Genomic DNA, 16167 nt, shown 5'->3' with positions numbered 1-16167 from the left:
TCTTACCTGCATTTCAGAACGGGGAATGGTCCTCGACAGGCTGCAACGAGACCGTGGAAGGAAATCAAACAATGTGCACTTGCAACCATTTAACGAGCTTCTCTGTGCTGATTTCTCCAAAAACTGTAACTTCCCTTGGGTTAGAAATTATCACTTATGTTGGTGTGGGAATCTCCATCGGAGCCCTCGTTGTGGCCCTCATCATTGAAATCTTAATCTGGCGCTTTGTAAAGAAGGACCAGATCTCCAAGATCCGTCACATCATTCTCGTGAACATTTGCCTCACTTTGCTTTTTGCTGACATTTGGTTCTTGATGGCTGCATCACCACTGGCTAAAGAGAGTTTCTGCATTGCTTTAACATTCTTAATGCACTTCTTCTACATGGGCCTCTTCTTTTGGATGCTTTGCGATGGAAGTTTTCTTTTTTACAAAGTTGCTTTCCCTTTCCATTTTGCCACATCAACAATCATCACAAGATACTTGTTCATATTGGGATATGTCTGTCCAACGATCATCACCGTGACAACCATTGCGGTCACACAGCCGAGAAACATCTACAGACGTGAAGAAACCTGTTGGTTAAACTGGGATCAATCACGGGCTCTACTGGCATTCATCGTTCCAGCTTTCATCATTGTTGGGATAAACTTCATCTTTCTGGTGGTGGTATTGTACAAGATTTGCACGCAGGGCAGGATGGGAGTCAGCACTAACAAAGACGACATCGTTAAGCTGCAGCGTATCATGCGCAGCCTCGCCATCAAGATGCCCGTCCTGGGCACCACTTGGGGAATTGGCATTTTTGCTTTCGCACCAGGAGCTGCACAGAATGAAGGCCTTCATTACACTTTTGCCATTTTGAATGCCTTTCAGGTAAGTGTCATTACTCAAATAGTACTGCAACTGAAACATAGACAAACATTACCTCGTACAATTCAAATTAAAGGCAGAAAAGGGGAGACTATGTGGAACACCTGGAGGGGTGAGGGGTGGGGGGGGGGGGGGGGTGAAAGTGTCAATAATTGTCATCTATTTGCATACATATGATCTAGATGCATCCAAATAAATTATTTTATTTGAGCCTCACATTCTTTCTTGAAATATAACAGTAAAATAACAATGATAATGATATTAAAATATAGTTTTGGTTTGGTCTTGTATTCTGCACAATGTAATATCCAATATAAATAATTATTGTAACATGTTATTATAGAACGAGCAAAGGTAACCGGGATTGCTGGGCCGGGAGTCGTTTAATGATGGGAATATTGAGAGGGGGAAAAGAGGAGGGGGAGCAGAGGGAGAGTGGAGGGGAAAGAGAGAGAAGGGGAGGGAGGAGGATGAGTAGGGGGAGGGAGAGGGGAGGTGAGAGAAATGGAGGAAGGGAAAGGAGAGGAGAAGGAGGAGAGGGAGAAGAGAATGGGGTCAGTGAGAAAGAGAGGAGTGGGGAGACAGTGGTGGGGTAGAGGGAGGGAGAAGGGTGGGGGCAAGACAGAGAGGGGTGGGGAAGAAACAGAGAGGAGTGGGGCAGAAAGAGAGGGGTGGTGGAGAAACAGAGAGGGGTGGGGGAGGGTGATGGGTGGGGGGAGAGAGAGGGGTTAGAGTGAGAGAGGAGTGGGGGTGAGAGAGAGAGAGAGAGAGAGAGAGAGAGAGAGAGAGGAGTGCGGGTGAGAGAGAGAGGTGTGGGGGGGAGAGAGAGGGAGGGTTTGTGGCGAGTGGGAGAGAGAGAAAGAGGGAGGGGGAAGGGGAGAGAAATAAAAAAAATTAAAAAGAGAGAAAGGTGAGGGGAGGTGGGGAATGGGGTGGGGGAGAGAGAGGGGTGGAGGGAAGTGAGTGGTGGAGGAGAGAGAGGGGTGGAGGAGAGAGAGAGAGGGGTGGAGGGAAGAGAGGGGTGGAGGAGAGAGAGAGAGGGGTGGAGGAGAGAGAGGGGTGGAGGAGAAAGAGAGGTGGGGAAGAGAGAGGCGTGGGGAAGATAGAGGCGTGGGGAAGAGAGAGGCGTGGGGAAGAGAGAGGCGTGGGGAGAGAGAGGTGTGGGGAAGAGAGAGGCGTGGGGAAGAGAGAGGCGTGGGGAAGAGAGGCGTGGGGAAGAGAGAGGCGTGGGGAAGAGAGAGGCGTGGGGAAGAGAGAGGCGTGGGGAAGAGAGAGGCGTGGGGAAGAGAGAGGCGTGGGGAAGAGAGAGGCGTGGGGAAGAGATAGTGGTGGGGGTGAGAGAGGAAGAAGGGTGGGGAAGAGACAGAGAAGGGTAGGGGAGAAACAGAGGGGGGTGGAGAGAGGGGGGGGTAAGGGGGAGAAAGAGAGAGAGAGAGGGGGATGGGGAGAAATAAAAAAGACAAAAAGGTGAAGGGAGGAGGGGTGTGGGTTAGCAAAGAGAATGATATGTTATGCTTAATGACCACACACACACACACACACACACACACACACACACACACACACACACACACACACACACACAAATAATCTCCCATATGAGCGCTTGCGAGTGGACCTTTGCGAGCCAGGCACAGCGGCCTGTTCGAAATTACATTGCAGGAAAGCATAAACATTCAAAGTACAACAAAACGACAACGCCAAAGGTTTACCTTGAAACAGGTCTTTACACGCACATAAAGCACATCAAAATGACAATCCCAAATATTTACCGTGAAATAGGCCTTTGGTCATCGATCGATGTGCTTTCTACTTTTTAATGTAAGGAAATAAATTAAATATACTATAGCAGGAGGAGGGAGAAGGCCACATTCTTTTAATTCAATCATTAATTTGATTTATTTTGCCTTCATAACTCTAGAGTACCCAGGAGTAGCCAGGTGTGACCTGCTGGTTAATTATTTTCGTTACACTCAATGAAATTACACTTTTTGGCACATTCCTTAATATTTGCTTCACTCAATAGAATTGTTGGAACATTAGAAAAGGTCAAGTATATTGCATTGGCGAAATGAAGGAGGAAGGACAGCCTTGCTTAAAGCTTAGTCATAAAACCGAGGTATAAGAGTCGCTAATGTCTTAAATTTTTCAGATTTTGATACTTACTCAGTGTAAGGGATCTGCTCCTCAAATCTGAATCCAGATTTTGATTCTACTTTAATTAGTCTGTGAGAGCAGACCGTGTTTCCAAGCCAAGGCACGTACGAATAGGCCTAAACAAATTGGCAGCTTAAGAACGCAGCGATGTGACAGAGGGCTGACCAAGATGGCACACCGCCATTTTGGTAAGGCTAATTTTGTTGTTTTTTGTTTTGCACACCCCGTAAGTTAACTTAAAAAGGGGTGTTTAAACACACCCAAACACTCAGTTTTCATTCATGCACTCCATTGGAGGTCAATACGTATGCTTGCAAAGTTTGGGGCCGCTCCGTTTCATGGTTTTGGAGTTATGGAGGAGACTAACACACATACACACACACACACACTGCCTTTTATTATTATTATTATTATTATTATTATTATTATTATTATCATCATACATCTGAGTCAACTTAAAACCTTCATTTATACTAGCTTGCTGTTTTAATTCCACCAAAGCTTAAGAGATTGTCATTTCAGGCAAAAATATTCAGGTTCAAGACCAGATTCTTCATTAGTTCGATAAATTATGTTACATTGGACCAATTTGTCTTCTTCACAAGTTGATTCCATCCCATATTCGACATTTCCGTCTATTATTCTGAGCCTTGCACACTGATGTATAAGATGAGGTCTTCAGAAGAAAACAACTCACATTCTCCTTCTGTAAGGCAACTCCTTTGCAGCCTTTCATTGTGCCTTTTAAATCCAACTTATTTTACACAGCTGTTACACACCTGGCAGTCTATATATGCCTGGTGTTCCAGGTCAGACCTGATAAACACATCCAGAATAGCACCAGTTTTAACCCATTCAATATATTCTATCTTCCATTGAGCAGTCAAGTAGATTATTTTACTAATCCTGTCTGTGTTTGCTTCTTTTCAGGGACTACTGATCCTGATTGTGGATTTTATGATGGACAAAGCGGTAAGTATCTTGCAACAAATTAAAGGAAAATACGACTGTAATCCATGTACATTTATTATATACTAGGGCATGCCCGTACTATATATATATCTAAAATTATATCCCCCCCCTCTATTTACATGAAATGGTTTGGTCCAAAGCGAACGGCTTGCGAGTGGTGACAATCCCCCCCCCCCCCCTCTATTTACATGAAATGGTTCGGTCCAAAGCGAACGGCTTCCGGAGTTTGGTAAAGAAATCGCCATCGCGTGCACAAACGCGCAGGAAAGCGAATGAATCGCAAATTCGTTTTTATTAGTTTTAAAACATAGTTTAACGCCAACATAGTTTGCAAACGTGAAATAAATGAATACGCTCTCAAATGTGCCATCCGAGGCAGAGTGTGTCCTCCACGTTCGGCACACGCGATAGTTCGCTGCTCTCTGATTGGTTGAATCGTTTTTTGGACATAGCTCGGTAAGTAATTGTCCGATTAATATGAAACCTTGAAAAGGCACATCCTCGGGTCCCCAGCAATATACCTGGCAAGTTAAAAGTATATCGGACCCGTGGTTGTCGAGAAACAGCGGTCACAGACAAACGTACAAACAGAGATTACTGGAATTATAGATAGATGTTCTGGGGCAATTACTGAGGTAATATTAGGAATAGGACAGTTCCCAGAACGTGGCACTCCAGTCTTGACGGAGAGTGGATATGAATAGAGGAAGTCAGCAAGTCAACTATAGAGTTGGCCTTGAGTGCCATAGTCAGAGAGTTTGGAGAGCAGGGCTGACTGTATTGAATGCTTGATATATCCAGAGAAATTGCCCTGATTTCTTGTCTGATACTGAAGGCCTCCAACCATTGTTAGGAGAGCAAAAGCCACATGCCCAAGGTAGAGTTACCTGGTCTGAATCCGAACTGTTGATCAGAGATCAGACGGTTGGAGAAAATGAAGGATACGATGTCTATTGTGATGATGGATTCCATGACCTTGCTGATGATTGAAAGTAAGCTGATCGGTATGTACCGGTAGTTAAGGGGATCAGTTTTTGTACCTTATTTATGTAATATGTTGATGTTGGCTGACTTCCAAGAAGATGGACGATAACCTAGGGCAAATAATATGGTTGACAGAATAGAAAGAGGAGGTGTAAGAACAACAGAGCACACGTGAGCTAATGGCTGATGTTTTTCGAACACGTGAGCCATGCCATCCGGTCTAGTTGCAGAATCAGAGTTGAGGGTTGCCAGAAACGTATCCACCTTCTCACCTGCAAAATACAGAGTCCAGGAGCAATTTAGTATGACAGGGTAGGGTGGGTACGGAGAGTGAGGGGTTGGGGACACATTATTTGAAAGCAAATGCAGAATTGATGCATTCGGACTTTTCATGAGCGGAGCCTGCTGTGTTACCATTTGAAAGGAAAGGGATGGAGTGGGACATACTAAAGAGACGTGCCAAATAAAGCGCCACCAGGTGTTGGAGTCGGTAGACAAATTTGAAGTCTCAAACCTGAGGTTGACCATATGTTGTTTTATGGCCGTTCTGAGTGTGGGCAAAAACTTGTTGGACTTTGTGAAATCATCTGAGGAGGCCTTCATTTGGAATTACCTTCCAGGAGGAAAAGGGACATTGTTTCAAGACAACTACCTCACCACAGGATTCGTATACCATGGGTGGGAGGATGGGTATGATAACTGAAGATGAGATGGGTTGAATCTGCACATACAGGAGAGCTGATTTCTGTGGAAGAATTCCCAGGCTGACTTAATATCAGGGGCGGTAGATATAGGAGACCAATCAACGGTGCTGAGGCTGTTTTCTGAGAATAGCTAGAGAGATGTGGACCTTTACAAGCATATGATCAGATGAACCAATTGAAGCAGAAGACGAGCAGGAGACATTAGTGGGGAATTGGTCATAACCCTATCCAGAAGGGAGGATTTGCCATTGACAGAAATCTTTGTCAGAAAGTTTACAGATCGAGTCAGTCCCATGGAGTCACAGAAGTACTTTGCTGAAGTGCCATGCCTGTGAGAGGTACCAACACCCAGCCAATTGGCATGGTGACAATTGAAATCGCCACATATGAGGAAAGGTTGGGATGAGTGGTTAAAGGTTGCTCCATGGTGTCTGAGAGAGACTTGTACATGGAGTTGTTACTGCTTGAAAGACCATACAACACAGACAAACTAGAACGGCAATCACGAAAGTGCATACCTCTGCCAGGCTGAACGGTTTACAATTTGTGTCCCCCTGATAGGCCGGATCTGGATTTGGGCCTGAATCAAAATCTCATCGGCTTGGCCCTGTCACCTAACCAACTCATCCACCAAGTTTTGTCACTTTTTGAGATATCATGCTATACATTGTTTTTGGTCCAATCTCTCAATGATGAAGACACACGACGGGGGATTTGGATGTTTGAGATCTACATATTTAGGGGCAGGGGAGGAGCAGCTGCTGGCAGAATGCAGGAATATGGAAAGGAGTAAGGAGAGGGGCAGGCAGTGTGAACCTGGGAAGAGGTGCGGCAGGGTGGAACCTGGGAAGGCATGGGGTGGGGGAAAGCTGGTAGGATGCAGGGCTGAAAAGAGGCTGGGAATGTGCAGGATGGGTGGGCAACGGGGAGGGTGCGGGGAGGCTGGTTTTGTGGAGGGAGGGGGTGAGGAGGGGAGTAAGGGAAAGGCTGGGCAGGGGAGGGTTGGGGAACTCTGAGGGGTCGGTGTGAACGGGATGTAGAGGATGTGGACGGTACTGACATGGAGGGGTAACTTACACCATTAATGGACGGGAAGGGGAATTTATTGATCTGTACACGCAACCTCTGCAAAATTTACTTTGCATCATTCTTATAGGTACGAGAGAAGGTGGATGAACGAAACATTTCAGAGTGAAAACGTTTTGGGAAATACAGGGTGTTTCAAAAAGAGAGATACAACTTTAAACGTTTATTTACAAAGTAACAGAAACCTCAGGAACATGAACCAAACATTTGTTGAAAGCTTAAGACATGGTATTTTCTATCACTGATTACTATTGTAGTAAGTTACTGCTAGAGTTAGTGAGAGGCCAAGGTCTGAAATTGGTATTTACGCAAAATCCTTGCAATTGACGTTCTCGATGTGTGCCCCTCAGTGGTTCAGACAGGCATTGATCCTGATTCCAAAGTTCTGTCCAACTTTCCTGTAGGTCTCAGATGGTTCTGCACCCCAGAAAATGTTGTTGTGGTTGTTGATGGTACCGTTCAAGTGGAAATGGGCTTCGTCACTGAACCACATCAGGTTGATCCAGTTTGGGTACCGCTCCATCCTGTCACTGAGCCAATTGCACATATCGAGTCTCCTTCTCATGTCATCTTGACTCGGTTTATGCCTAATACAGATGATGTATGGGAAAAGCTTCAGTTCCTTATTGAGGATACGCCAGACTGATGTTGGTTTGATGCCCAACTCCTGGGAGTGCTGGCGGTGGGACTTCTTGGGATTGTCCACTGCAGAATCCCGCATGGCGTCGATGTTGGCTTGGCTCTTGGTTACTGATGCTGGCCTGCCACTGGTGCCCTTGCCCTGGTGCTCAAAATGTTTCACAATATGTTGAATGGCACAATTTGTGGGTCCATCACGTGTTCTGAGATCGTATTCCTGGCGACGTGAGCCTCCCCGGTGGGTGTCGACATATGATTTTGTCTCAGACCACAGTGCCACCATTTTTGTCTTCCGCTCCGCTATCAATGGCATAGTTGAGCTACGAAGCTAAAATCCCGGAGAACAAATACCATGATAACACCACCAAACCCTGAAAAGGAAAACGGTGTAGGTCAAAAAAACAAAGAAATGGAAGGAAGTCAAAGTTGTATCAATCTTTTTGAAACACCCTGTAAACCTCATGGAAAGAAGAGGAATATATTGTGATGAAGAAGAATACATGGGTTGTTCCTGAGAGTGTAGTAAGGAGAGTGGGGCATTTTAAATATATATATATATATAAATATATACATATATATATATAATTTTTTTTTTTTAAAGAGTTTAAAAAATGTTATTAAGAACTTTTAAATGAATAAACTTTTCTTTCAAAGAAGTTTTATTTTGGGGATATTGAAAAAGAGAAAGGATAGAGAATGAAGGAGGAACTGTGCATGGTAGACCGAGTTTGTGTTTTCATTTGTTGTTCTTTTTTGGGAGTGAAGAAAAGTTTTTGTTGTTTATGTATATTTTTGGAACAAGGAGGGGGAAAGGATCAACGCTGAGGGATTATAGATGACAATACTGGGGAGAATTGATGTGTGTATGCATGTCAGTGGCTCACAATATATCAGCATTCATTTTAATAAAATTGTAAAATAAATATCCCTGTGATTACAGACTTTTGAAACACCCTGTATATTTTTATCATGGCTGAAGGAGTTGATTAAATAAAAATGCCTAAATAAATTAACTGTATCTCAGTTTGTTCAAAATCATAGCACTATCTTGTGTTGGTATCTATTGGGTTTTCATGTTTGTTCCATTTCTTGCTTTGTCCAATAACTGGGAATGGACATGCTAAGATTTAAATTCCAAACAGAGTTAAATGGATTTGTCTGTTATATGTTGAATGAATTATGTGATGCCGGTTTGAACATTTTGAATTATTTGTTCATAGGTGTTAAAGGCATTGAGAAGGGTGATCTGTGGACATACGTGGGGTTCAAACGTGAGTGAATCATTTTGCTTTTTCTGGTCCACAACAGATTTTGCATGAAATGAACGTGTTGCTCGTAGTCTAATTTCGAGTGTTGAGAAGGCAGGTTGAGATCCAGACCAGACCTAGTGAACCACACCAAGACAAAGTTAGCTCCAACATAGTCAAAGAGCCTAAAATGGTTTCCAGCCGTTTAATTTTACCTCCGCATCTGCTCCTCGCTGTAATGGAGGACCTACTCCTAATGAAGAGCTACTGTAATGGGGACCTATTCCTATACCTCACCGATATTAACCTATCATTGACTGGGTTGTATGACACTCTTCTTCCTCTTCTTTTAACGGCCATTATTAACCCACCTTTTGTTGTGGGGTCAGCAGGGGGAAGATTGGCCCACGTTTTAACGAACCAGCTGGCTCGGCCTGACGTTGGACTAGTTATCTTGGCAGGAATTTGGTCATGGTTCCGGGCAACGCAGAGTTGCTTCACTGACAGGAATATCAAGAGAGGGGGGAGAGAAAGGAAGGGGAGCAGAGTGAGGATTGGGGGAGGGGGGAGAAAATAAGAGAGAAAGGTGAGGGGAGTTGGTGGGGTGGAGGGATGGGTTAGCAAAGAGAATGAACATACATACATACTGTCCATATATACTGTACATATTTACTGTACATATATACTGTACATATTTACTGTACATATATACTGTACATATATACTGTTGCGTTAAAGGTTTTGACTAATGTTATCCATCGCGTCAGGCATTTTGCTACTCCTGAAGACCACAAGGTTTACCAAATTTGTACCGCATTCATCATTACAATTACAATCCCCTGAGGAAGGTTTAAATGAAAGCCAAAACTGGCGGTATTCATGTGGAAAGGCAAAAAAGGCAGGGAGATGTTTCTTATTCATACTAAAATATGCAATTTGGTGTCTGTCTGTCAATGTTGACCGTGATACATTCGGTCAAAACTTATCCAATCTCAACCAAACTTGACAGGAGGACTAAGGGTCACACAATGAAGGTTGTACTAAACTGAAAGGAATTTGAAGGAATCCCGACCTCCGTGAGGCAAATTTTACTTACGGAACTGAGCGAAGATCTAGTGTAAGCTATATACCCCACAAGGGTTAACAACATGGCCCATCCTGCCGCTAACGTGTTTTTCTTGGCGTTTTTCCAAGGCCGCTTCTAATAACAATGCTAATGATAATAGCATAATATTAATGATATTACAAAACAATATTAATACTAATAATATACTGTCTCTCCAAGGGATGTTTCCTCCTTGATAAGTGCCGTGTCAACATGTATGAACATCTTATGGTGCTGTTTTGGTGGAAGCAACCCCTACCAGAAGTAAAAATATTACAAACCACAAGCACATTTGATTACCTTTTGAAACAATTGCTACTGCTGTTTAACACTAAAGTGAAAGGGAGGAAACCTAGTGTGTGTTCAGTTACCAAGCAGCTAGCTAGCAAGTTCCAAGCCTGCCGTTCTTTATCAACGGGTTTGAATGGAGTGATTGCTCGAACGCTTAAACAACTTGGCGGGCTTTCTACGATAAACTTAGTAACTGAACACACCACTGATGTTTTTGCGGTCTACTGTAATCTGACCCTAGATCTACTGTAATCTATATATCCCAGAGAAGAATGGGTCTTCCTGCTGCTCCCATAGGGATGGGTGAACTAGTACTTAAAATGAGTTTATTTACAATAGATTCAGGGATAAGGATAGACAGGAAGGTATGAATAAATAAATGGAGTGAACCAAACTGTCGACCGACACAAGTAGGAATGAGGAAAAGAAACACGATCTTACATACAATGAGAACTTTTCACGATATGGTGACGACAACACCAGATTCACATAACGAAGGGAGCAGGCTATGACTTTAGGTAGGCACGAGCTGGCCTTGAGTTGGTGTCATGCAGATTCGTGTGGCAGAGAGTAAAGTGTGGCTTGGGCCGGAAGAATGGCAATGAGAAGGCCGAGAGAGAGAGAGAGAGAGAGAGAGAGAGAGAGAGAGAGATAGAGATAGAGATAGAGATAGAGATAGAGATAGATAGAGAGAGAGATATAGAGAGATGTCTCCTCTTCTGGTCCCCAAACTAATCTGCCATGTGAACGCACAGACATGGCCTTCTTCTCTGCTGGGGCCGCCTTCATGTGTGGCGGGGTCCCGTTATTCGTATAATTGGTCCTCTCTCAGCCAGGGCTTTGCAGCTTACTATAATGCCATGAGTTGCAGTTTTCTGGCCTAACGGCTGGTGTTGATTATATTCCTATTAAAAGCGCAATGCACGATCCGGGTGTCTTTTGTGTCAAAGTCCTCTTCTGACCTCTCCTGTACAGGAGGTTTTAAACCATACAAGCTTACCCTATTCTGTTTCATTGTTTACAATCACTGCCCCCTCCATGCACATAATGCATACGACTCAATGCACATACAACATACCTCTGACAAATATCTAATACAAGGGTAAATCTACCCTACTCAGTCACATGGTCCATACGATTGTTAACACAATCCACTTTTCCACAAAACAATACATACTGTTGCAAAAATAAAACCGCTGCAATGATTCCCTGCAATAAAACCCATCATTGGACTCCTGAACCTTAATATACACATCTGTCTGGCTTATATAAACGTGGTATTATAATATTAGAAATGACATGTCTAAATAAATCATTATAATATTGAAAAATGTTTTGCAGGCTCCTTCTTCCAGTCAAAGTCCACAATCTGGCGCCCCAAAAACCAAAAGTAAGTCATAAATGGCCTCATTTACTGTCATTTAAAGTGCATATTCTATCTCCTTCGAGTTCCTTTCTTTTTGAGAGCTCATTCATCAGCTACCTTCACATTGTTTAGCTTTAGCTAAACTTACTTGTCTAACTTCAGCAGCTACTGACATAATGTCTCTGCACATGAAACTGCAAGTAGGATACAATGCACGTGTTTATACTTCATATCTAAGGTGGTGGTTAAATTCCACTGCAACTTTTCAGAACAGATACTATAAATAGCTCCAGGATCTTGAGAGGTTAGAGCACAGGTGGTGGGGAAGAGGTGTATGGGGGGCGGGGTGCGGGGTAGGGGAGTGGGAGGAGGGGGAGTTCGTCATGTGCTCTGAAAAACTAAATTATCGTGGAGTATATGGCCATAGATGCAGATTTATATCCAGAATATAATTATTTACCATTCTTTAAAAGAGGTGGCTACAGGGCATCACCATGTACCACCACCCGAAAGAAGCAATATATGATGATCACATCGATTTTCAAAAGTTTATAGCAACACTAGTCCAAGACGGTCTTGTTTTGAACTTGATATCTTCACCATCAAGGGGAAAAAGTAGGGTTATGCAAAAAGTCCTAAAAGCTGAAGGGGACTGTCAAAACAAGGGTGTTGGACATACACAAAAGCTTTCACGGCAAAGACAGAAAGTAGCAAAGAAATACAAACAGGGACAGAAAAAACATGTGGAAAACGATTCATGCACAGAGGAATGAAAGAAAGTACAAAGTATTCAACTTCATCTGATATCTTATATTTCTGCTCTCTAGGCACTTTCAGAACTTATTTTACTTTGGCAAAATTAAGTTTCACTTATTTCTTTATTTAATCACTTATTTTCAACAAATAATAATACGATCAGGCATAGAGGTGGGTCCATCGTCGAGGTAGGTCCATCGTTATGGAGCTAAAGGCTCCCCCCCCCCCACCCCGACATCCCCCCTCCCTTCCTCCGCCCCCACCCCTATGTTAAATGCGGGATGGCATCCCATCATCATCGGCATCCATATCGCTAAGAATGCCAACCTTGCATCTCCGGGGAGAGGAAGTGCGATTGCGCTGACATTACCCAAACTGGGCCGGCTGTTCACATCACGCAGTCTTCCTGCCCCGTCTCTCCATTAGTATGCTGAGAAACAATGTGCAATGTCATAGCGAACTTTGCTTCTCCGGGGGGAGTGGCGCTTGGTGACCGTACTTTTCTTCTCCTTCTTTATAATAATACACGAGGGCTTTTCTGTCGTGGTATTTTTACCACGGGCATCTGTGTTACGTGCTCCTCCCCAAACCCCGGTCACGGTGTACCTCCGAGCCCCGAGAGGAGTCACGGCAGAAAGATGTGTTATTCTGTGTGTCAAAGAACAATGGTGAAACCACACCAATTGTTACCAACAAACAAGTATTGTATTAAGGTCACACAAGAATAACAGTACAATAACAATATTAATCAATTGTACAACCAATATATCATTCCTATGATGTTACATTCAGTTTCGTACAATGTAACTCACTGTGCTCCAAGTGAGCGAAAATAACATTCCCAATGTCTCTATCCCGGCATCAAGCCAACGTCGATCCACGCTCCAGTAATCGTCAGAACGATGTCGTATCGAGACCAGAATCCCGTTCGGTTGACAGTCACACTGCCAAAGATAGGCAAAGGTACCCTCAAGAGGCGACTGGGAAATCACACCTTCGGGTATGGACAATTGACGGCTCACAAACGGCTCACCGCAAATTCCCACTCCAAAATCCACCTTGCACACACACCAGGTTAACGTCTGGATGCGGTGAAATGGTTGAAGCGAGGTGAAGAGCCTAGAGCGATGCGAAATTGGGCGTGAGGCAAAATGGCCAACGGTCCGTTCTCGAGACGTAACGGCACTCCAATGATTCTCTTCGGAATCAACCGCAAAACCTGTCACGCAGGTTTATCTGTCACAGCGATAACAACTCTGTCACAGGAATCCCTTTCCCAGGAAACCCAAAGCTCACTCGTGACCCCCGTTCGCCAGCGTTTGTTCAAGACCTCCAAGCAGCTCGGCTTCTGCTCCACCTGACTCGCTCCGTCTCCTTTTCCTCTTATTCTTCCTCTTCTTCTTCGTCCGGTTCCCGATCCGGTTTCCGGTTTGTTTTTAAAACATTAATTTTTTTTTACCTTTTGAAAACAGTTATCTCCAATTCACTTAAACGATAACAATAATAGTACATGGAACCAAAAATGTTTACAGTGGATGAGAACCACAACAACGGAAGTGACAAATCCGTAACACTTCCCCCCCCTCAAGAAAGAAAGTTGGAACATAGTGAAAACTTTCTTTGCATGCAAAAACTCTTTTAACAAACAAAAGTAAAACACACCCCCAAATGATCAATTCACGTGAGCAACAATAATTAATATTCCCCAAAATAAAGCAACAAAACTTCCAAACAACCTACAGGAATTTCCAAAGTTGGTTCACTCTGGATAAAGCATCAGCAATGACATTGTCCCTGCCCTTTACATGCTCAATTTCCAAGTTGAACTCCTGCAAAGCCAAACTCCATCTCATCAACCTCTGATTTTTATTTTTCATTTTTTGAATGAAGTTTAAGGGGATGTGATCAGTGAAGACTTTTACAGGAAAGGTAGTAGTTCGCAGATACACCTCATAATGCTGAAGCGCTAGCAGGAGAACAAGGGTCTCTTTTTCCACGGTGGCATAATTTGCCTGATGTTTGTTAAACGTTTTCGAATAGTAGCACACCGGGTGATCCACTCCATCGCCATCTTCCTGTAATAGAACTGCCCCAGCCCCCACATCACTTGCATCAATGGCCAACTTGAATGGTTCTTGAAAATCCGGGGCTGCTAGGACAGGAGAGCTCACTAATATCGCTTTGACGTGGGCAAAGGCAGCTTGACATTTGTCATCCCAAACAAACTTGGTCTCTTTCCTCAGCAAATTCTTTAAAGGGGCTACCACATCAGAAAAATTCCTGCAGAACCGCCGGTACCAACCAGCCATACCCAAGAATCTCATAAGCTCCATTCTTCCCTTTTGGAACTTGGAAGCGATCAATGGCTTCTATCTTCGCTGTCACCGGTTGCACCTGACCCTGACCTACTACATGGCCTAGGAACACCACCTGTGCTTTTACAAACTCACTCTTAGATAAGTTGATGGTCAACCCTGCCTCGGTCAGTTTCTTGAAAAATGCATGAATTTGTTTAATATGATCTTCCATGGTCATGGTGTGGATGATGACATCATCCAGATAAGCCTCCACCCCCTCAAGGTCTGCAATAAGCTTATTAATCAGCCGTTGAAATGTAGCAGGCCCGTTTTTCAATCCGAAGGGAAGAACCTTGCACTGATACAACCCATTTGGTGTGACTAAAGCCGAGATTTCCTTGGCTCTATCAGGAAGAGGAATCTGCCAATACCCTTTCAGCAAGTCAAATTTAGTTACAAATTTAGCTGGGCCTATTCTATCAATACAGTCATCAATCTTCGGGATGGGATATGAGTCGGTCTTGGTCACTGCATTAACCCATTTTAAATCCGTACAACAGCGAAAACTGCCATCGGGTTTTGGAACCAACACAAATGGTGAGCTCCATTCACTGCTGCTTGGTTCGATGATGTCAATCTCCAACATATACTGAACCTCCTTCCAAAGATACTCCATCTCCACAGGGTTCATCCGATAGGGGTGTTGCTTCACAGGAGTGGCTTCCCCCACCTCAATATCATGATATACCAGGTCAGTACGACCAGGTACATCTGTGAACAAATGTGCAAACTCAAAAATTAGGCTGGATAGTTGTCCTTGTTGTTCCCTCGTCAAATGACTTAATTTCTCATCTAAATGACTCAACACTTCTGTGTTCATCAATCTGGGACAAGCCTGGTCATCAAAGTTATCAAACCTCACACTGGCCTCAACCTCTGGATTCTCTTGCACCCCGACTACAGGCACGACAGGTGAGACAGGAACCATTTTCCCCACAGACTTCCTCTCATAATATTTCTTCAGTCGGTTGACATGACACAGCTGCCGCTTTTTCCGTCGGTCGGGAGTTGTCACCACGTAATCTGTTTCATTAACCCTCCTTTCGATTGCATAGGGATCAAAATATCGAGCCTGTAGTGGTTGACCTGGAACAGGAAGCAACACTAACACTCGGTCCTCAGGACTGAAATTTCTTATCTGAGATTTCTTGTCATGTCTCACTTTCATTTTATCCTGTGTCACTTTCAAGTTTCTTCTCGCAACTTCACAAGCCTTTGCCAATCTGTGCCAAACCGTTGACACATACTCTACCACTGTTGACTGTGACTCCTCCTGTAGCCACTGTTCTTTCACCAATTTCAATGGTCCTCGCACTGCGTGTCCAAACACAAGTTCAAAAGGACTGAATCCCAATAACTCCTGAACAGATTCCCTCGTAGCAAACAACAATAAGGGTATTCCTTCATCCCAATCCTTGTCACATTCAAAACAATACGTTCTGATCATATTCTTCAATGTCTGGTGAAACCTTTCCAAGGCCCCTTGGCTCTCGGGATGGTAAGTACTTGATCTTACTTGCTCCACTCCCAACAGGTGTACCACTTGCTGAAAAAGTGTTGACATGAAATTGGAGCCCTGATCAGACTGGATGACCTTAGGTAGGCCAACCAAAGTGAAAATTTTAATCAAG

The 16167-nt window shown here is 43.8% G+C and overlaps 1 protein-coding gene across 3 annotated transcripts in view; it reads left to right on the top strand.

Moving 5' to 3' along the window:
* Positions 1-16167, top strand: part of LOC137438847 (adhesion G protein-coupled receptor F5-like) — a 112515-nt gene that overhangs the window by 87659 nt on the left and 8689 nt on the right. For all 3 annotated transcript variants that reach the window (XM_078767329.1, XM_078767328.1, XM_078767330.1), the window contains 4 exons: positions 18-875; positions 3960-4001; positions 8635-8685; positions 11399-11447. In XM_078767329.1, the coding sequence (XP_078623455.1) occupies positions 18-875; positions 3960-4001; positions 8635-8685; positions 11399-11447 (1000 nt within the window). The remainder of the gene's footprint in view (positions 1-17; positions 876-3959; positions 4002-8634; positions 8686-11398; positions 11448-16167) is intronic.

The sequence above is a fragment of the Myxine glutinosa genome, chromosome 13 (assembly GCF_964187855.1).
Source record: "Myxine glutinosa chromosome 13, kmMyxGlut1.1, whole genome shotgun sequence".
Classification (NCBI taxonomy): Eukaryota; Metazoa; Chordata; class Myxini; order Myxiniformes; family Myxinidae; genus Myxine; species Myxine glutinosa.
Note: the sequence above shows the minus strand (reverse complement) of the source record. Positions and strands in the feature narration are given on the sequence as shown.